This window comes from Chelonia mydas, chromosome 1 (assembly GCF_015237465.2).
Source record: "Chelonia mydas isolate rCheMyd1 chromosome 1, rCheMyd1.pri.v2, whole genome shotgun sequence".
Lineage (NCBI taxonomy): Eukaryota > Metazoa > Chordata > Testudines > Cheloniidae > Chelonia > Chelonia mydas.
The window spans coordinates 62,794,641-62,816,855 of NC_057849.1; the positions used below are offsets into that span (position 1 = coordinate 62,794,641).

The window sequence follows — 22,215 nt, forward strand, 5'->3', positions numbered from 1 at the left end:
TGAGGATGTTTTAGGCAAATGCTGCCAGTTTATTACCGTGTGCATATCGGGAGCATAGTTTTGAAAATGTAGCTCCTCGTACACAGTTTTTCTCTGTGGTTTACACCCCAGCAGGCAGAGGCAGAACACTTCTTTCAGTAGGCTGAGAATTCATAAAGGGAATCTTTCATGAGGATATGTTGTCCAGAGCCTCTGGCTGCTGTGTCGGGTATTCCCATGTCCATATTTTAATGAAAAATGAATTTTAATCATTCTGATCCTATTTCCTTCTTCCCCTGACTTCTAGAACAGGACAATATTCCTTTTGTAGCCTAGCAACATATTCCTACATGAAACAGCAGGAATCGCTGTAAGATGTGCTAAATTCTATGACTTCTCATGTGTCTAAGTATGATAGTACTTTCACAGCATTGCTAAATTATATATACATTTCTTATGTGCATGGGTTAAACATAAGTTTAGGAAGAAATACTAGAAAAACCAGTAAGCATAACAGAGTGATGGGCAAGACAGTGGAAATACAGATTTTTTTTCTAGACCAGTAGAAAAATATCACTCTTAATAAAAATTCAGCCTTCATTTAGTCACTTGTAAAATATATCAGCAAAGTTCTCAGTGATCCTGCAGCTATGAATGAATTCAGTCACTTGGAAAAACCAACAAGTTATTCTTATTAACCATATTACAAAAATGAAGCTTGTTTCTTTGACTGAAGTCTCTGTTAATCAGTGTCTTTAGTATTTTTAGGATTATGAATGTTTCCTGAAGTAGAAATAAATACAGTTAATTCCCAGAAATAGCCTCCCCCCTCCCCAATCATGATAAACCAAATTTCATAACCAGCAAAACTGTTCGCTTGGCCATTACCTTATTTTTTCTGTCCTCCTTATGCAGCTGAACAGTGGCTCTGCTTTCTGGAAAAGAAATTCCCAAACAAGTTTACAACAGGATTTTCTTGTTCAAAGAAACTTGATAAAAATATTTGCTTGTATTACCCACCTTTTTAAAAATCTTAACCTTAATGTTTCTGAGTTGTTTCTCACCCAGAATATCAATAACTGTGAAGACCACTTTATGATAATCTGTTAAATGAAAAACAGCCTTTCCGATATATACTTTGGATGTTGCTAAGTAGTAACTACAACAAACCCCAACTGCATTCTGTTAAAAATTTAAAAATTAACAATTTTAACCCAAGGTCATTTGTTACTTGTGACTGGTGCACAGGGTAAAGCAATTTCCATTAATTGCTGAACGCACTACTGGAAGACGCTCAGATACTATGGTGATGAACATCGTATAAGAACTTAGATAGAACAGAATTTCATATAAACAGTTCTGTAGTAACACACTTCTTTTAGTTTATATTTACCTTTATCCTCAGATTTAATGGAAGATGTGTCTCTAAATCTCTTATGCTGCCTTAAAAATCTTTAACAATATGAATAAGAGTATCAGCAATTGCTTACCTCTTAATCTTTATTCAGCATTTTCAGGTCAGCTCCACTTCAGCAGCTGGCAATTTCTGTACTTGGAATGGAGAAGTTATAAAATGAGAATGGTCAGTTGACCTGGCAAATAATGAATTTTAAAAAAACCAAAAGCGTAATTTCTAACAGTTCTATTGTTCCCTACTGTGTATCCATTTAAACACTTGACTGCAAATAAACTGTAAAGCTGGCATGTATAATTTTGGCACATATAAAAAACATTATTATAGAGACTATTTCTACACTGACAAGTACAAATTTGATACCAGTTTGATTTGATACAAGTTTCATACCATTTTCTGGAAATTGTGATTGGCAACCACATGTGTCAACTCCAATTTGTTGAGGTTACTACTTTATTTACAATACAATATTACTTTATTTTGTACAGCAACTTTCATACAAACTATATCCCAAAATGTTTTACACAGCTAGGTTATATAATCGCAGAAAGAAATAATACAATTCAAACATTAAATAGCAGGTAGAGGGAAAGAGGAATTATGAGGTAGATACAAGGGAGCAGACAAAGAGTTTGAGATAGAAACACCGGAAGGCAGAAGCTATAAAGGTGAAGGCTCTTGCACCAACTGTAATGAGACTGTGTGAAAGGACACAGGGGCAGTGAGTCTAATAGAAGAAATGGGTATAGGAGCAGATGTGCTAAGACAGACCAAGTCCATGTCAGGTTTTAAACGTAAGGGGTCACAGTTTGGGGTAAATCCATAGTAACTCCTTTGATTTTAGTGAACTTCAAGGATTAACTGCAATTAAGTTATTCTGGATTTATACCAGCGTAACTAACTGAGTTAAATTTGCCTCAAGGAGGGAAATTGTGAACTGGATCAAAGAGTACCTTGAAATCAATCCTGAAATGACTAGAAAGTTGTTTGTAAATACATGTAATTTGGTTGTGCTTCTTGTATTCATGAGGCAGGCCTGGCAGGAGCATACTGCATCTGCTGGAGTCTGAAGAGCTGGGAACTATAACAGTCAAGCTGAGAGGAAATGAAGGTATCAGTGGGTATTTTCAGTAGTAAGGGTTGGGGTAAAGATGTACATTGGTATTGTGGCATATTTGGTGGTGCATATATTTGCACATATGGGAGACCCTGGAGAAGACAGTTCTAGGTCAAGGGTGACACCGATTATTTGAATAATGGTAGCAAAGGGCAGGTGCTTAGTTGAAAGAGGAAATAAAGGAGATTCTCCCTTTCTTAGAAGCCAAATAATATTAAAATGTGGTCCCCCAAAATTACTTTTACAGAATAAAACAGAGACCTGAAGACTCGTGGGGTTAGTGAGGGATTAAAAAAATTTTCATCAGTTTGAATCTAACTCAGGTTGCGACCAGAGCTAGATTTGACTAAACCCCTAAATCTGAACATTATAATTGGATTTGAGTTTGCAGGGCCATAATGTGTCAAATACAAACAGTGAACACAACTACTGCTCAAAATGGAAAAGTGTGGATTTCAAACAAATTGAGGTGTTCAGACCTCAGGGTGTATATTCAAACTCCTGTCGGGTAGTCGCAAAGTGTAAAGTCGGTGGTCTCAGTGCAGTTCCTGGCAGACAGGTTTCCACATCAAGCCAAACCACAAATAAATAGTGTTATGTTAACATCTAAAGACCCCAACCAAGATCAGGCCCTACTGTGCTAGGCACTGTATAAATATATAGTAAGAGACAGTCCTACTCCGAAAAGCTTATTGTCTAACTAGACTAAGCAGACAAAAGGTGGAAAGGGAAATAAAAATACAGTAGTGAATAGTCTTTCTTAAGGTCACAGAGCCAGACAGTAGCAAAGCCTGGGTCTCAAATCAGATCTCCTGAGTCCCATTCCAGTGCTGTGGACATTGGATCACAGCACCTTTCTCTTTCTACAATAATCATTGCTGCACAATAGTGCTAATAGAGTGCATGACTCTGTACAAACCAAGGAAGATATGGTTCCTGCCCCAAGGAGCTTACAATCTAGGCAGATAAACAATACAATGCAGATACAAAATGTACCGGGAGATGAGAAAACTGATTGATCAGAAAACACCGCAGGTTTCTTTTTAAACATAAAACACTTCTTTGTTTGACAAATTAACATTAATAGGACTTGCTAAAGAAGTGCAATTTAAAAAAGGATTAGAACATACAGAGCATAACTAGTTACCATAAAATCCCCTGGGGTGCTGAGTGCCAAAGGCATGAGAGTTTGGGAAGAGAGGTGATCAGCGCATATGTAGTAAATATGTCCTGGAGTATCAGTATTCCTAGCTAATTCTTAGATGAGGTAAAACTTCTGTATGTGATCAGAAAATATTTAGTTTAGGTATGCAACAGGAAATAGCTGCCAAAATGCTGGAGCATGGTCCAAAGGCAACAATGCTTATTTAAATATGAAGCTTCTCATGCTTCGCCAGAAGCTGGGAATGGGCGACAGGGGATGGATCACTTTCTGATTTCCTGTTCTGTTAATTTCCTTTGGGGCACCTGGCATTGGTCACTGTCGGAAGACAGGATACTGGGCTATATGGACCTTTGGTCTGACCCAGTATGGCCATTCTGATGTTCTTAGAGCCCAGATTACACTTTAAAAAGACACAATACTGACAATAATTATGAATGTGCTTTTTGGGAAGGAACTTAAATGATGCATTTCACATGAAGTAGAAAGTAAGTTTTAGAAACCGCACTTACTATCATACAAATGTGCCTAATGAAAGTGGCCATACTGATCCTAATCCAACTTTACCGTGACTCTCACCTCATGTTGGCTCAGTCTGTAAATTTTACTTCTGATGGAACAAATTGTGAATTTTTAATAAGTTATGGGGTAGAGGCTTTTCAACTTGTCTTCTTTAGTAGCCATTACATAAAAAATCAGAAGAACCACCAGGGAGAAAAGAGACTGTCAGTGGTGAATAAAGAAAACCTCTGATCCTTTTTCACACTAAAAAAACAAGTGTTTGGATTTTTTAAAAGATTTATCTATTAAACTCAGCATATTGCAATGTCTTTGATTTTTGGTTGCCTTTTTTCAGGAGCAAGGAACAAAAGTTCTAACCATTTTAACTTCTCATTTTAAGATTTTTTTTTTTTAAAACAACATAGAGCTATAGTTAGGCATTTTCTACATAATCACACCAATTCAGATGTTCTAGGCCACTACCTGCATAGTACTTTTCCTTATTGATCATGTGAGCGATGAATAAATGTAACCATTACTTGACCTATGACCACAAGGCCATTCAGAGCATCCTGAAAAGTTGCTCCTATATGGGCTGGTCTCTGAGTGGACACTAAACAGCTCCTTGAAATTTCTCACAGCGTGGCAGGTACCACAATAAACACAATTGTCATGACAGTGCAACACAAGCAGCACACAAGGGCCTGAATCTGTAATCATTTAATTCCTCTCTGCATCCACAGAAAATATCACAGAGCTCAAAAAAAAAAAAAAAAAAAAAATCACACTCCCTATTGTAATTTACAGTCAAGGTCCCCAGTCCTGCACTCTTTGGGTTTGTCTACACATCCCTGCCGTACAGACTATGAGGGTATGAACTGTAGCATGCACTAGCATGCTGCACTGTAATGCCATGTGGATGCCGCTGACACGAACTAAAAGGTACCTAAGTTTGCATTAACATAGTCTTGTTTGAAAGAGGCTAAGTTAACGTGAGCTGGGTATCTCCTAATTCATGCCAGCAGCATTCACACAGGGAAGTGACAGCACAACATGCTACTGCATGCTGCAATTCATACCCCCTGTAGGCTGAACTGCAGGGCCACAAAGACATTGCCATTCCTCAAGTAAAATGCCCATTGAATCAATGGGTGTTTTGCCAGAGTAAAGAAATGCAGGGGGCAAGCACTTATAAGGTACATCACATTGTATCCGGGCCCAGAAATACTTCATAGCTTGTACACTTGCTCTATAATTGTCTGAGACTCTCTCTAATGAGGTACTCATGATTTTAAAAGTGGCATCACTATACATTATGAACCCACAGTAACTCTTCATTAGAAGGTCCATGAGCACCCAGTGGATCACAGCCAACAATCTGGGAAGCACTATGTATAGCCATCTTCTTTTGCAGTCTGTGGATCTTTGATGATGCTAAACACAGACCACGCTATCATCTGAAAAAATAGAAATCAACTCTATTTGTGAATTTTAGGACACTAACCTTAAGAAAGTGTTTAATCATTTACGTCATGGACTCCAAGCTGCAGCTTTCTGTGACAGTCCTGCAATCAATTATGTCCATCATCCTTCTGTTTTCCTCTCCCAACATATGTCCACATGTTGGGATCACTATATACTTGGTCCCTTCCAGATTCTATGATCAGTAATCTGGCACTGTGTAGCTAGGCAGTGCACTCTTCTGAACAATTCACACAAGCAACAGCCACTAAAATAGTGTCGTGCATTGGAGCATGACTCCAACTTTGAAGGACTTGTTCATGAAACTAGTGTGTGACCATTCCTGACTTGCAAGGAAACAGACAAAGAAAATATGGAGAGAAGAAAGAAAATAAATGTTCCTCCAAGTAACTGGAGAAAAAATCATGGACACACAAATATATAGTAAAAAACACAATGGGGAAAATACCATAGAAAGAGGTGTGACACAGAGATGGGACTTATCATGGTATCATGAAAAACAGATTCATCAGAACAAGGTTTGAATCTCTGTATACTTGCAATATATTTATCATGTATGTACAGTATTGCTTTCCATGAATCCAAGTTAGAAAACTTGGCTGAGATTTTCAAAAGTTTTTAAACTCGCTTTTGAAATAAATGGCATCTGTGTGGTTCACTCCCCTACCTTTCTTTTGAAAATCTCAAACTATGCTTGCGGTGGGTTGCACTTGCATCACCTTCAATTTTGTAACCATTAAATCAAAGCATATTTGCTGGAAGGCCACTCTGCTTATACCATATTGGGTCTTAATTCTACTTTCTAGTACCTGGGTACTAGTGGACTGCCACTTATCCACTCCTTGTGTTCACACACATGCTCTGTACCATATTTCTCCAAGTTATGCATGAATGTACTCCCATATATCTAGGAGAGGAATCAAAATCTTATATATTATATTGTATTTTAAGTAGCGCACACTGAGCAAATTGAATTCAGATAACAGGGTTAAATAAAAAATAAATGCATTTACATCACTGCATAAATTGTGCAATTATCCGTTCAGAAAACAAAATATAATCACATTAACATAAAAATAAAAAATTTATTACAATCCACGGTCAATACATTTCTGAATAACCATAAATTCTTAATTTCTAACCAACATTTTCTTAAAAAAAGCTTGTTTAAAATAGTAACTTTTGAGCCTCGCTAGCTTAAACAGCATCTACAATGCTTTGTTAAATTATTACTGATCAGTTGGTCTTTGTCGTAAATTTCTTGATTTTCCATTTTCAAATTTTCTCTTTTTGAAGATCGGCACCTCTTCTGTCAGGTCTCCAAGGGAGGTGACTGTTTTTTCTTTAAATATCATTTTTGCATCCTCTGGAACCTGGAGCACTGGCAGAGGGAGATAGTCACTCTCTGTGCTGGGAAGCTCTAAGTCCACTTTTTCACTAGGAGAGGAGGTAAAAAAAAATAATGGCTAGATGACAGAACAAGAATGGCACCACAGATGGCAGACAGCACTTTTATTTTCATAGTGGCCCGACAAAATTGTTAGGAAATTTTATAACCTTGGTACAAGTTTACTTGCCCATCCTCATCATGACCATGATAACCTGGCATTAAAATAAATATCATATTTGCCCTGGGTGAGCTGGCAAATAGCAAACTAAAGCCCCAATCCTGCAAACACTCAAGCATGTAAGTATTTTGCTCATGTAATTCCTAGAACAGTCAATATTGTTATTCATGTGTAAAGTTAAGCAGGTGCTTAAGTGTTTGCAGGATCAACATCAAAGGGCACAATCTTTTGGTACATGATTAGGGAGTTTTGCCAATGTACACAGGATGAGGTCACATGAGCTTGACTTCAAACAGTGGCTAAGCAGCTACACCCACCACTGAAGTCAACCAGAGCTGCAGGTAACCAGCAGTCCTCAGGATAAGACTTTAAACCTAACAACTAAGAAATATAAAGGTTTGAGTTGCAATCATCAGCTGCCACTGTTTCTGTATTGTTCCACACAGTTCCAGCTTTCCCCACTAAACTGTAAGCCCTTGGAGACAAAAAAACTGTAATTAGTTTGGTACAGCTTTCCTGCTGCACAGCCTCAAAGATGTTATATCCATAATAAATAAGGCTACGATTTAGTCCCAGGTATTTTTAGTAAAAGTCATGGACAGGTCATGGGCAATAAACAAAAAATCACAGCCCGTGACCTGTCCATGGTTGTGCTATATACCCCTGACTAAATCTTAGCTAGCGGGTGAGGAGGGGGGTTCTTCTCTGGTAGGTTGGGGTGGGCCGCTGCTCCAGGGAGATGGGGGGATGCTGCTCTGGCGATGGGGTACTGGGGGCCAGAAGCACCAACTGCTGGGGGCCACCGAGCAGCTGCTGCTTTGGCTGCCCCCAGGGCCTCCCACCTGCCACTGCTTCTGTTGTCCCTGGGGCCAGCTGCCTGGGGCCGCCCAAGCAGCAGTCACTGTTGCTGGCTCTGGGGGCCACTCCAGCAGTGCCGGTGCAGCTGGCTGCAGAGCCGCTCCAGCACCAGCCGGTGTGGCTGTCCCCAGGACCACCTAAGCAGCTGGCCCCCAGGCCACTGCAGAAGTCACGGAGCCTAAATAAATAAATAAATAAATAAATAAATAAATGTCATTACACTAAAAAAATAAATCAGAAGAGTCACTTTATTCCATGGGCTCTGTCATAACAGGATTAAAAAGAACCCAGGAGTCTTGACTCCCAATTGCCTTGCTCTAAGTACCGAATTCCCATATTTTTGAGGATGACACAAGCAATTTGTAGCAACTAGTAAATCTGTTTACTACTAACATTGAAAGATATTTTTGTACTAATAATAAGTGACTATTTTTACTCTAGTAAAATGCACTATTTTAATTCATTTATAAAAAGATCATATGGGAAACTCAAACAACAACAGCTATCTGAAAAGCTCAAGCTCCATTTCTAGCTGCCTGTAGAGAAGCAACATGGGAAGGCTCGACCATGTCCTCCAATACATGAGTCCACATGGTCATGTTTTAGCTAATGAATGTGTAAGCAAGCAGAATAACTGCTTTTACTAGTTATGTAGCAATCCGTGGGCAGGATTTAACCCATAATTTACAGAGAGAGAGAGAGAGAGAGAGTTCAACGAGCATCATCTGCTTCTCTGATCAAATATTACTGAATTTTAGGAAATATATATACAGAGCCAAATTTTTAAAGGTGAAAAAATTGTATGCATGCCAATTTGCATTCACACCCAGAATGCGGCCTACAAAACTACACTTAAAAATCTGGCCCATGGCATCTGAATGCTAAATCCATTGAAAACCACCATCACCAGCAATTTGGTAAATTTACCCTGTGATTATAATGAACTTCAGCATTAAAAAAGAATGAAAATTACTTTTTAAATACTCACCATGGGTAAAATCCTTAAATCTTTACTCAGGCTCAACTCCCATTGACTTGAGTGTTAATATTGCCTGAGTGAGGAATTCAGGTTTTGGCCCTATAGATAGGGCCTCTGGAACAGCAAGTGACAGACATCTTATAAATACTTATGGTAAATGGACACTTACTATGGGTCTTCCTTTTCTGTAACTGCCTCCCAGTTACCATAAGGGTTTGTCTTTTTAGATACATTGTGGGAGGTAGCTTGTGGAACTGACGGGGCCTCATCCTGAGCAACATCAGTTTCTTGTTTAACTTCCTGCCACTCTCCATAAGGGCTTATCTTTTTAACTTTTGGGGGTTTCTCTTCCTCTGTTTCGTCATCGCTGTCTCTTTTCATCTAAGGAGGAAAACACCCCACTTTCAGCAAAAATGCCGAAATGAAACAACAGAATATTGCTCTTTTTCACATCTATTATTTATACTTCTCAACCAAGGAAAACCAAAAGCAATAAAGAAACAATATTTTAGTAGAATTTTAATATTTTTTGCCACAAGAGTCTTACTTCATTCAGAAAGAGACAGTCATTCAATACACACACAAGAAGAACAATCATTAGAACAAGCTATAGTTAAAAGTTCCAGTCTCACACAGCTGAAAATGAGTGGAGTACCACATACACATTTACAAAACAAAGTTCTATCATATATATATAGCTTTTAATTCTTTTTTTAATTAAATGTTCTTTGCACACTTTCTTATGGATAACATTTGGCAGAACTTTGACTAGTTTTGCACACAGTGGGGAAGAAAATTGGAATAATACCTTAAAGCATTTGTATCTGGGTATTTTCACATTTTAAATGAAAACAATATCTTGGGAAGCCCAAGTTACTGTTTCTGGACTCAAAATAAAAGGCACTGGAAAAATTTTATCTACCCACACCTAAAATTACAGCCCTCATTGTGAACTTTAATATGAAGACATAACATCTAGTTTTGACACTACCTTTATCCTACCGTTGGTCTTGACAGACAATTAATGGGAAAGCCTGTAAGTGTCAAATTTTCAGACAACAGCCATGATCTTGTGGTGTCCCACTGTAAGCAGATACCTTTGAAGAATATGGGCCAAAAATTATAGCCCTATATTGAAGTCAATATCAATCTGAGGATCATCTACTTGGGAGGCCAATGCCCTTCCTTGGAAACCATGAGCACCTCTAGCTACATCCAAGTCACCTACATTGAAGAGTCTACCTTCCATGGTGTAACAGGGCTGCTGATGTGCCAATAGATGACCAGTTATTTATTTTGCTTTTCAAGCACTATGAAGTGCTAATTCTTATCAATGTCAATAAGGTTTAACCTACCTACAATTAATATAGACACCCAGAAAGATGAAATCACTTTATTTCGGAACATTAATATTGTACATAAAGTAAATCTGATGGAAAAAAAAACAACAACTTACCTTTAAGTTTGTTTTTGGCTTTTGTACCTCACTTTTACTACCACCCATCTCAGCATCTGATTCAGATCTCTTTGAATCTGCTGTGGTATGTTCTTCAGGATGATTGTCATCTTTATTGCTCTCATACGAAGGTGAAACAAAACCATCAGGCTTCTTCCACGTTGATACTGTTCAACATATTTGGACAGTCACATTATTCATGTTTTAATTCTGACCTTACACGAGCTCCACTTTGACAACATTAGCCTTAAGCAGTACCATGTGCTCGATGTGAAAAATACAGTAAAGAATTTAGCATATGCCCTTCCACTTTTCTTTTTTTCTCGTGTTTTCTTTCTAGACTTCTCAAAATTACTTTTTCAATGTTTTATTTTTAAACACAAGTTTCATGACAGTTCCACTCAACTTATGACAAGACTTGCTGTATCCTGTCCTCTACTATGCATTTGTTCTTTTCCTTAAAGTAGAAATACTTCAATTAAACCTGTCCAACCTACTATACATTATTTACTTTTCATAACATTATTTCTCCTTTCAGATTGGATAATTTAACTATAACAACCCTAATAATGGGTTAGGATTCTTTGGCATGTAACTGTGAACATAATGAACACAGCTATAACACACTGTTCCTCACTACAAAAATACCTTTGACCATGCATTCGCCATCTCTTGCATTCACTACTGTAACATAGTCAGATATGGTGTCCCAGCCCTCTGCACAGATTTTAAAGCCAGCATCCCTATTTGCAGACTGAAAGTCTGTCGGTTTCCTCAGTGCTAGCTGACTCAGTAGAATACAGCAGAACTAAGGCTCTTTAATTAAACAGCAGTGTTTACATATCCAAACCTGGTTTATTGGAAGTCCCTCAAACAGCTGAGGGACATGACCTTATTTTCAATTAAACAATGATGTTCCAGTAAACTTCTTGAGTGAGGTGGTGTGATGGATGTATCCATCATATTGAAAATCCCAATGTCATCACTTAATTGCTTTAAATGCACTGCTTTTAATAAAATGTTCCACTATTAAGTTAAAAACCAAGTAATTTCCAGCATTCATTTGAAGAGTTGGCAATTAGCTGAAGAGTTTGCATAGACAGATTCTATTTGACTAGTTTTATAACACTGGAAAGCACACTGACTCTCAAAAAATTATTTGAAAGGAACACTCAAATTAATAAAAACTATCATACTTTTGACATTATTTTCATACTTTAGACATATTAATTAAAAACATTTAACAAATGCACTTCTAAGATATATTATCTTCAAAGAGCAAAAGCTTTCTTATTTAGATGTGTTGTAATGACATCTGGTGGCCTTCAAAGCTCTTAACAACAAAACAGAGCTTTTGTTGACAATGTCCCTTCTTTAGAACACAGGGTTAACTAAGAGGACATGTACTCCAAGAGAGTTAAATTGCACTGAAAATTAAAATCACAAATATTTGTCTGATGGTCACAGTGAATGGTAACTCAAAATCCGACAGGTATAAAATAAGACCAAGCAAAATAGTTACAAAGAAGTTGTTCAAGGTTACACATCTATGTAGAACTGTCAAAAGCAACAAAACACAAATGATAGAATACAAACTGGAATTTAAAAGAGAACACTGACAAATGACCTGCAAACAAACCTACAAAAACCCCAAACCAAAACCCATCTTTTTGCATATTTATGCTACATAAAGGCCTGGGAAGAGTTATTTTTCTGCTTCCTTAGAAATATCAAGACTGCCAAGTCTGATTTTCCCTGTTTTTTCTGGAGAACATGTCAGTAGTCTCAGATGTTGTCTTTTCTATGCTCTGAAGATTTAAGTGAAGGGCAGGTTCTTTAATCATTTGGAAAGAATTTATTTCTCCAAAATGTTGATTAGTTATTACAGTTAAATACGTGTTAACAATAAACAAACAAAAAGCAAAGAGTTTTTACAAGAAATTGACTAAAATCACTTTCCTTCTCAATAGCATAACTTTCATTCTTTTGGCATTATTTCACTAGTTCTCCATCCTAGAATCTTTTCAAGCCTAGACAAGTGCTGAATTTCTAATATGGAGGAAAAACAACAACAAAAAAAGAAATAAAGCCATCCTTTCAAATCTTCTTCATACATCATAATGAATGAAAAGAAGGATGCAGCTCCATTTTTTTTGCAGGTGAAGAAGGGTTTTTAAGTTAGATTGCTTAAACCTCTTTATTTCCACGTATTTAACTCAAAATTCTGACACGCAAGGAAAAAAGTTCTCTGTTAAAGATTCAAACTAGCATAGGCGCTGACTCCGTGGGTGCTCCGGGGCTGGAGCACTCACAGAGAAAAAATGGTGGCTTCTGAGCACGCACCGGCAGCCCCCTGATCAGCTCCCCCCCGCCGCAGACTGCCTCCTGCCTGCAGGCCCCATGGATCGGTGCCTCCCCCTCTCCCAGTGCCTCCCACCTGCCACGAACAGCTGTTTTGCGGTATGCAGGCAGGAGGCTCTGGGAGGAAGAGTGAGGACACGGCACGCTTGGGCGGGGGTGGAGCAGGGGCGAGAAGAGGTGGGGCAGGGGTCAGGCTTTGGGAGAAGGGATGGAGTTTAGGCGGGGTCTGGGGCAGAGCCGGGGCTTGAGCACCCCCTGGCACTTTGGAAATTTGGCACCTGTGCAAACTAGCGCTGTCAATTAATCACAGTTAACGCCTGTGATTAATTGAAAGCAAAATTCACAAGTTAATTTTTTTAACGTGTTAATCACATGCCTGTTGGCGGGGCAGAAGGCATCAGCAGCGGGGAGCAGCGGGGGTGCTGAAGCCTCCACCCGCAGCTCCATGGGCAGTGGAGGGGCTGAAGCAGCTCTAGCCTGCAGCTTCCCTGGCAGCAAGGGGGCTGGAGCCCTGCACCCCGAATCCTGAGAACAGCTGAAGTTCCAAGCCCCGAACTGGGCTGAAGCCCTGCGCCATGCCCCGAGAAGGGCTGAAGCTCTGAGACCCGTGGGAGTTGAAACCCTGAGCCCTGTGCCCCCAGGGGGGCTAAAGCCCTGAGCTGGGCTGAAGCCCAGAGCCCACAGCCCTAACCCTATATTTGAAAGTATAGAAAACCCCAAAAATTTAAATAAATGGTATTTTAATATTGTTTAACAGTGTAATTAAAACTGTGATTGGTGTATTGTGGCACTAAGGAATTTGAGAGTTTTCAGAAGATGGGGTGTTTTTTGATTAGGCCCTGTAGCGAAGTGATGACTCACCAGCACAGCGCCTCCTGCTGGTCATCCAGGGAATTAGCTCTTTTCCAGCATACGGAGCGCCTTCTGTAGGCCGGTGTCTCGTCTGCCGCTGGCCCCGTGTCCCTCCTGGACCCCGGTGCCCTTTGCTCTAGACTTCTGCCCACCACAGAACCCCCACACTCTGGGTCTCCCCAGAGTCTTGCCTCAGTGGCTACTGCCAGTCATCATCTAGCCCCCACTCACTGGGGCAGACTGCAGTCTGTCATGGCCACTCATCATTGGCAAGGAGCTGTCTCTGCCTATTCCCAGGCTGTACCTCTGCAGACCCTGTACCTTTGTAGGACTTCACCAAGGCTTGCAGCCTGGAGGTTTACCAGGCTGAAGCTCCCCAGCTCTCTTTGCCCTTTTCCCCAGCACTGCTCTGCTTCAGGTACCTTGCTCCCAGGCAGCTAGCCCTTCCCACTCCAGGACTAGAGTGAGACTCCTTCAGCTCCTGGCCCCCAGCCCTCTTATCAGAGCCAGCTGACCCTTAAATTGAGCTGGCCACACCTGTGGTCAGCTACTCACTCAGGTGCTTTCACTCCTTTTCCGAGCTACAGCCCTCTCCAAGGCTGCTTTCAACCCCTGTACTCCAGGAGTGGGGCAGCCGCCCCACTACAGGCCCCTTGCCCTCTTGATAGTATTCCCCTTTTGGGATAGGGTATTGGCCGTCCCATTTCTGATTCCCGGGTGATAGGTGATAATGAAATCGATCTGAGAGAAAAATAATGCCCACCTGAGCTATCTTTGGTTCAAGGCTTGAGCCTTCCACAGATATTCAAGGTTCTTAAGGTCAGAAAAGTCTTGCACTGGGTGTCGGGCTCCCTCGAGGTGATGGTGCCAGTATTCCAAGACTAATTTAATTGTGAGTAGTTCCTTATCTATTATCTTATAATTCCATTCTTCAGGGGTGAGTTTTCAGGAGTAGTTAGTACAGGGGTCCAACACATGCTGTGAGCCTCTGAGACAGCACGGCCCCGATGGTTACATTGGAGGCATGGCTTCCACTATGAATGCCTGGGCTGAGTCTGGGTGTGCAAGTAGCAGAGAAGTGGTGAAAGCAGCCTTGAGCTGTTCGAAAGCATGGCAAGCTTCACGTGTCCAAACAAATTTGATGGCCTTGCAGAGTAGGTTGGTCATGGGGGCTATTTACCTTCAGAAACCTGTAATGAACAGTTGGCAAAATTTGCAAAGCCCAGAAGAACTGTAACTCCCGGAGAGAATAGGGCACTGCCCAATTGCGGATGTCCTTTACCTTTTGGGGGTCCATCTTCACTCCTTCTGGGGAAATGATTCTGTGGAGGACTGGTCAAAGGTACATTTTTCCAATGTCACAAAAAGGTCAGGCTTCTGTAGTCTTTTCAGGATGGAATGAATGTGCTAACAAATCTGCTCAGGGTTATCTGAAAACACAAGTATGTCATTGAGATGGATGATTACATACTGGTCCAGGATGTCTCAAAATATGTTGTTCATGAAGTGTTGAAAGGTTGCAGGAGCATCTGTCAGCCTGAATGGCATTACTAAATATTTGAAGTACCCATAGCAGGGTCTGAAAGGCAATCTTCCATTAAACTCCTGCCCTGATGCACACTAGGTTGTAAGCACCCCAGAAGTCCAGTTTGGTGAAAATTCTGGCAGACCACACATGACCTAGTAACTCTGATATTAAGGGCAGGGGACACTGGTTTTGGACTACCTCCTGGTTTAGGGCCCGATAGTCTACAGAAAGGCTTAGCATTCCGTCTTTTTTCTTAATGAAAAGGACTGAAGCCCTTGCTGGGAAGGTGAAGTGCTGGATGAAGCCCTTGGCCAGGTTTTCCTGGACGCACACACAAAGGGCTGCCAGTTCTAGTTTGGACGTCGCATAAATATGTCCATAAAGGACCTTTGCCCCAGGCTGCAGGTCTATGGGGCAATTGTTGTCCTGGTGCACAGGTAGCGTGTCTGCATTTTTCTTTTCAAAAATATCTGCATAATCCCAATACTCTTCAGAGAGATGGGAATTCAGGCTTGGAAGTCACTCCTGGTTAGCCGCCACCATCTTGCGTTCCCCCACAGGTGCTGTCGTTTCCAATTGGCTACAGGAAACGGGGACTGGAGGCTTGAAGCCAACTGCACGCAGGCAGACTCTTCCGCAGTATTCCCAGGGAAAGCTGACCCTTTTTTCTCGCCAGGAGATGCAAGAGTCGTGCTGCTCCAACCAGGTGATGCCAAGAATTAGGAGGCAGTGCAGAGAGTGGTTCACACTGAACTGTAGCACTTCCCAATGGGCCAGGATTACTGTCTCTAGGGGTTCTGTTTCCTGCGTTACTCGTCCTGGGGACAGGATGGATCCATCTATTGCCTCTACAAGGACTGATGTAGGCTTTAAACAGAGAGGGATTTGTAGTGCTCAAGCAGCTTTATCATCTACGATGTTATTGGTAGCCCTGGAATCAATCAGGGCCCACTAAGGGGGAATCAGTTTGGCCGCATTCATGGTATGTAACTTTACTCATACTTGGAAGTGTGGGGAGGACCTGCATGTCCTGGATCAAGTTTCTCTTGAGGACTGGGGAGCAGTTCCAGAACCCTGATGGTGCCCAGGCCGCGTCTTCCCAACCATAGGGCCTGGGCTTGCTCATTTCCCAATTCCTTGTAGGTTGAGGTCCATAATGGACAAGAGGCAATGGCATGTCCTCATGCTTCGCAATAAATGCATAGGTTTCTGTGTGGTCATTGTTTCTTTTCTTCCAGGGTCAAGCATCGATGACCTAGATCAACCTGCATCAGTTCACAATTGGACCCTGGGGTTTCTGGTGTGGGGTGTGAACGAAGTGGTGGCAGAGTACACCTCCTCTCTTCCTTTCTCTCACACAGTTGGTTGCTGATGCAGAGAAAGAGGTCAATAAAAGCATCCAAGTGGGTTGGGGGTCTCAACTTAGGTTAGCTTATCCTTTACCTCCTCACCTAGGCTACACCAAAAATGCTGAATTTGGGCTGCCTCATTCTACTCAATGTCAGCCATGAGGTGACGGAATGCGGCAGCATATGAGGCAGCTGGCCCTTGCTCTTGCTGGAGCCTTCATAGTGTGGCTTCTACTGGGCGAGTCTGACAAGGGTCATCAAAACATGCAGAAAATGCTCGCAGGAAGGTGTTCCTGTCTGTTAACACGCAGCTGTCCTGTTCCAGCACCGGGGAAGCCCAATCCAGTGCTTTTCCAGCAAGCAAACTGATCACTAGTCCCACCCTGGCCTGGCTGGTGGAAAAAAAAGAGAGGAAATTGGTTCAGGAACCCCCTGAACCTCTGGCGGTTTCCATCAAAACATTTGGGTAGTGGTACCGCAGGACCCTGTTCAGAGGGCAGTGACCCAACCCAAGCCTGGAGCACACACCTCTGTATCTATGCTGCATTATCTTTCCACTCTATCCTTCCCTCTGGACTTGGGGATTGCCTTTTAAGGTGGAGTTCTAAGAACAGCTTAATGGCTCAGGAGTCCCTGGCAGTATGGCTTGATTGTAGCTATACTGCTTGGGAGCACAAAGGGACCCCACGGTTGGGACAAAAGCAGAGAATCTGCACATGGCCAGTCCTATCCTACTATGGGTCACAAAGATCAGTAGGTTTTAGAGACAGAACAGTTCCCTGTTCTGAGAGGGTGTGCAGAAAGCTGCATTATGCAAGAAAAGAGTTTAAGAAAAACTCTTAGAGGATCTCTGCAATATCTCTCCCACTGGCATTTCTGTAGGAGGAAACAATCCAGGCTATTGTTATTTGATCCTACACTCATGTCAGATAATTATACATGTATGATCAATAATAAAATAACTGGTCAAATATCAAATTCAATCCACTACTGAAGTAATGGGGAAATTGGTTCGCTTTCACTGGCTGGATTATTTTCAAATCTAAATCTTACTCTATAATTTCCCAAGTTGTATATATTCTATTTTAGGAAATTTAAGCTTGCTAGAGAGAGTATGTAAAGTGTATTAGTGAAGATAGCCCACTCTCATTCCCCCCCTTACTTTTTTCTTAACCGCTAATTCTCCTCTGGCTCTTTCCCCTCAGAGTACAAACATGCTTCAGTCTCTTCTATCTTAAAAAAACTCATAATTGACCAGACTTGCCTCTCCAATTAATGCCCCATCTCCGTTCTTTAATCTCTAAGCTCATTAATAGAGCCCTACCAAATTCACGGTCCATTTTGGTCAATTTCATGGTCACAGGATTTTAAAAATCGGAAATTTTGATTAATTTCTGACCCAAAGAGGAGTTATGGAGGGGTCACAAGGTTATTGTAGGGGGAGTTGTGGTACTGCTCCCCTTAGTTCTGCACTGCTGCCTGCAGAGCTGGGCCCGCAGTCAGCAGCCGCCACTCTCCAACTGCCCAGCTCTGAAGGCAGCAGCGCAGAAGTAAAGGTGGTATGGTATGGTATTGCCACCCTTACTTCTGAGAGGCTGCTGGCAGGGCACTGCCTTCGTAGCTGGGCGTCCAGCCAAGGAGCTGCTGCTCTTCAGCCGCCCAGCTCTGAAGGCAGCGTAGAAGTAAGGGTGGCAATACCACAACCCCCCTGTAACTCTCTTTTGGGTCAGGATCCCCAATTTGAGAAACACTGGTCTCCTCCCTGAAATCTGTACAGTATAGGGTAAAAGCACACAAAAGATCAGATTTCACAGGGGAAGACCAGATTTCACAGTCTGTGATGCGTTTCTCATGCCCGTGAATTTGGTAGAGCCCTACTGATTGAACGTGCTATCTACAATCGCTGTCTCAAGCTTCTCTTCTCCAATTCCATTCTCGACCCTGGCCAATCCGGTTTCCACTCCTTGACCTTTTGCTCTCGCCTCTTCCTAGCCAAATCTCAGAACCATACTCCATCCTCATCCTCCTTGACCTGTCAGCGACCTTTAACACAGTTTACCATGATCATCTTCTTGAAACCTTGTTCTCCGTTGGCTTCCGTGACTCTGTCCTCTCCTGGTTTTCCTCCTACCTCTCTAATAATTCTTTTAGTGTGCTCTTTAGAGGATCCTCCTCATCTGCCCTCCAACTGTCTGTGGGAGTTCCAAAGGCTCTGTCTTTGCTTTCCTTCTCTTCTCTATCTATACCTTATCTCTCGGTAATCTCATCCATACACACAAGTTCAGCAGCATCTCTGTGTGGAAGATTCACAGATCCACCTCTCCACTCCAGATCTGTCCCTTTTGTCCAGACTAATATCGCAGCCAGTCTCTCTGACATCTACTGGTGGAGGTTTAGCCCAGGCTCAGCATGTCTAAAATAGAGCTCTTAATCTTCACTTGCAAGCTCTTCCCCCGACTCCTTTCTCAATCATTGTGGACAACATCAACATCCTACCTGTCACTTGGGCCCATAACTTAGGCATCATCTTCAGCTAGGACCTCTCTCTAGGTCCTCACACGAGGGCTACGTCTAAGTCTTACAGATTCTTTCTGCATAACATCGCTAAAATATGGCCTTTCCTATCCTTCCACACAGCTAACACACTCGGCCTGGCTCTCATGATCTTGTGTCTCATCAATTGCTCCATCATTATCTTTTCTGGCCTTGACAAACACAATCTTGCCTCACTGATATCTATTCAGAATGCTGCTGCAAAGATCATTTCCCTAGCCTGTTGCTTTGACCATGTCACCCCTCTCTTTTCATCCCTCTATTGTCTTCTCCTTCTCTGTCAAATCAAACATTAGCTACTTGTCTTCACTTCTGAGGCCCTTCACAACCTGTCCCCGCCCTTCCTATCATTTCTCGTTCAGTATCAAATGATTGACTCCTTCCTCCGATCGGCTCAAGATGCCAGCAGCCATTGCCCACTTGTTACATTTTCAAAATAAGCACCTGCATGCTTTCTCCCATGCTTGGGAGAATCTCCCCACAAAAACCACAAAATTAAATCCCCTTTCAAACTCTTTTGCCAGGAAGCCTGCAAAAAAATTGACAACAACTAGGTTGCTGGCATCCTGAGACAACAGCCTATCATACTGACCAATACTGTCTCAGTGTATCCTTATACTCCACCATCGGTTTGTCTGTATCCATCTGTTGTCTCTTGTCCTACACTTAGATTGTAAGCTCTTTGGGACAGGGACTGTTTTTTGTACAGCATCTAGCACAATGAGGTACTGGGACTCCTAGGCACTACTATAATATAAATAATAATAATAACAAACAACAACAACAGCAGCACTAAAGTTACAGCAAAAAAAACACACACAAAAAAAACACAAGCGCTTGTCCCTCTTTGGTTTCCAAACAAAGATTTTTTAAAATAACATTATGTATATGGACTACCCATACTTCACAGTTACAAACTGAATGTGTAGACATATATGAAATTATTATGTTTCCATGCCATCAGGATGGTGAAGAAACCATTCATCTGTATGCAACAGTTTGCCTGTAGGCCAACAAAACTAGGAGTGGTTTAACAAAGCATACAGCATCAGATGATTCTCAGCTGAGGGAAACACTCAGTTAAACAACAGGCATAATTTAGCCATTACTACATTTTCAAAAGATTCAAACGTTTGAAACAGTTCTAACAAAGTTCTACTACGAAAAAACAAAACAAACCATCTCTTTCCAGACAGAGCTTAATTGTGAAAACGATGTTGCTTACCTCCTGTTTCTGTATTATAATAGTAGGTCTGACCATCTTCACTGACTCCTTCCACCCATGCTCCTGTCTAATGAAAACACACAGAAATTGAATTAGTGGAATGAATTTTAATGACTAACCAAATAATTGCTGACAAACTATAAAGATATTCAGCCCTCCAGTACTTTCCTATCATGGTAATTATGATGTTTTTAGAGCCTGCTCTAACCCATATTAAAGTTTTTGGAAAAACTCCCCATTGACTCTGCTGGGAGTTAGATAGGGACCTTATAACTTAAAGTAATACTCGTGCAAGAATGCACACAGACACTCTACAGGTACACGTATTTCACACATATATACAAATAGTTAGTTTTTAAAAAGCGGCTGCTCAGTAGCAATCACTGTAGTTCAGGTTGCCAAACAGTTGAAATTACAACTTAACCCATTATTATTTTCACATGCTTGTGGCTTTCCAAAACATTCACTGCTTGAGTTGACATTTTCCATAGTTGGTTTCTGACCTAAAGTTAACAGAAAAGTTCTCAGAAAGTCTGAGAAAAATCCATCCAGCAGATTTAAAGTTTTGTGAGGGTTGGAGAAAAACAACTTGAACAAACCCTACTCCAAACTGAAAACAAAACTAAGCCAACACTTGTCTTCTTTCCTTCCAACACAGGGCTTAGCAACAATGGCTGAAGACTGAAACTTGACATGGACATAGTCCTCACTGAGGACTAATGCATTTGCTTATTTGGAAAATATATTAATTTTCACACTAGATTAATAACAAAGTCATGACTGTTTAAGAAGTGCATACTGGACATGAACCTTTGAAATTTCCCTTAAGCTGCACACTGATCTAGCCCACAATGTTATTTTTACATTAATGTATATGGGATTATAATTAATCACATATGCAACGGTCTTGACTTCATGCAATGCTAAACTGTATTTTTTTAAAAGTCAAGGAAATAAAAAATTAAGATTCTCTTCGTAACATTTTTGCACAAACTATATAGCACGGGTCGGCAACCATCGGCACGCAGCCCATCAGGGTAATCCACTGGAGGGCCGCACGACATTTTGTTTACGTTGACCGTGCGCAGGCACGGCCCCCCCGCAGCTCCCAGTGGCCACGGTTCGCGTTCCTGGCTACTTCCCGCAGCTCCCAGTGGCTGGGAATGGCCAACCGCGGCCATTGGGAGCTGCGGGGAGCCATGCCTGTGGACGGTCAACGTAAACAAAATGTTTCGTGGCCCACCAGCGGATTACCCTGATGGGTCGCATGCTGAAGGTTGCCGATCCCTGCTATATAGAAATCTTCGTATATATGCTGGTGAAATGAAATCAGTTGATTCAGAGAAGAAAAACAGTCCCTAGTGAACACGTTTCCTCCAGGTTTTATGCTTGTGGTTTTCCAGTGCATTAGTTTAAATAAGAGGAAACAAAAGAAAAATTGCTTTGCATAACTAGAAAGCAGACAACAAAAAACAGCCTGTGGCATAACTTGGCCCTTTCTATTACAGCACAGATCTATTAAAGCTATGCAATGCATTCTGGCCATGATCCAGCAGAGCACTTAAGCAGATGCTTAACTTTAAGCATGTTATGACCCAAGAACCCCTTAAAGCCAACTGTCAAGATATTCTCTCTGTATGTCTATCAGCATTTATATTACGCTTACCACTGTAGTAGCTAAACTTCAGTATACAGCACTGGTTTATTACTCCACCCGGTATGTTTGTGTGAGGTCTAAGCAGAAAGTTAACTTTCTGAAGTTTAGCTACTACAGTGGTAAGAGTTATATAAATGCTGATGGACATACAGAGAGACAAAGTAGGTGAGGTAA

The 22,215-nt window shown here is 41.4% G+C and overlaps 1 protein-coding gene across 2 annotated transcripts in view; it reads right to left on the reverse strand.

The window, feature by feature from the left end:
• Positions 1 to 1,828: 1,828 nt before the first annotated feature.
• Positions 1,829 to 22,215, reverse strand: part of WBP4 (WW domain binding protein 4) — a 36,199-nt gene continuing 15,812 nt past the window's right edge. The window contains exons 7-10 of one of the 2 annotated variants that reach the window (XM_007061311.4): positions 20,385 to 20,451; positions 10,517 to 10,683; positions 9,230 to 9,441; positions 1,829 to 7,092 (exon numbers count right to left, since the gene is read on the reverse strand). In XM_007061311.4, coding sequence (XP_007061373.1) covers positions 6,885 to 7,092; positions 9,230 to 9,441; positions 10,517 to 10,683; positions 20,385 to 20,451 — 654 coding nt within the window. In that variant the 3' untranslated portion in view covers positions 1,829 to 6,884. The remainder of the gene's footprint in view (positions 7,093 to 9,229; positions 9,442 to 10,516; positions 10,684 to 20,384; positions 20,452 to 22,215) is intronic. The other variant, XM_043533602.1, reaches the window with a different exon arrangement.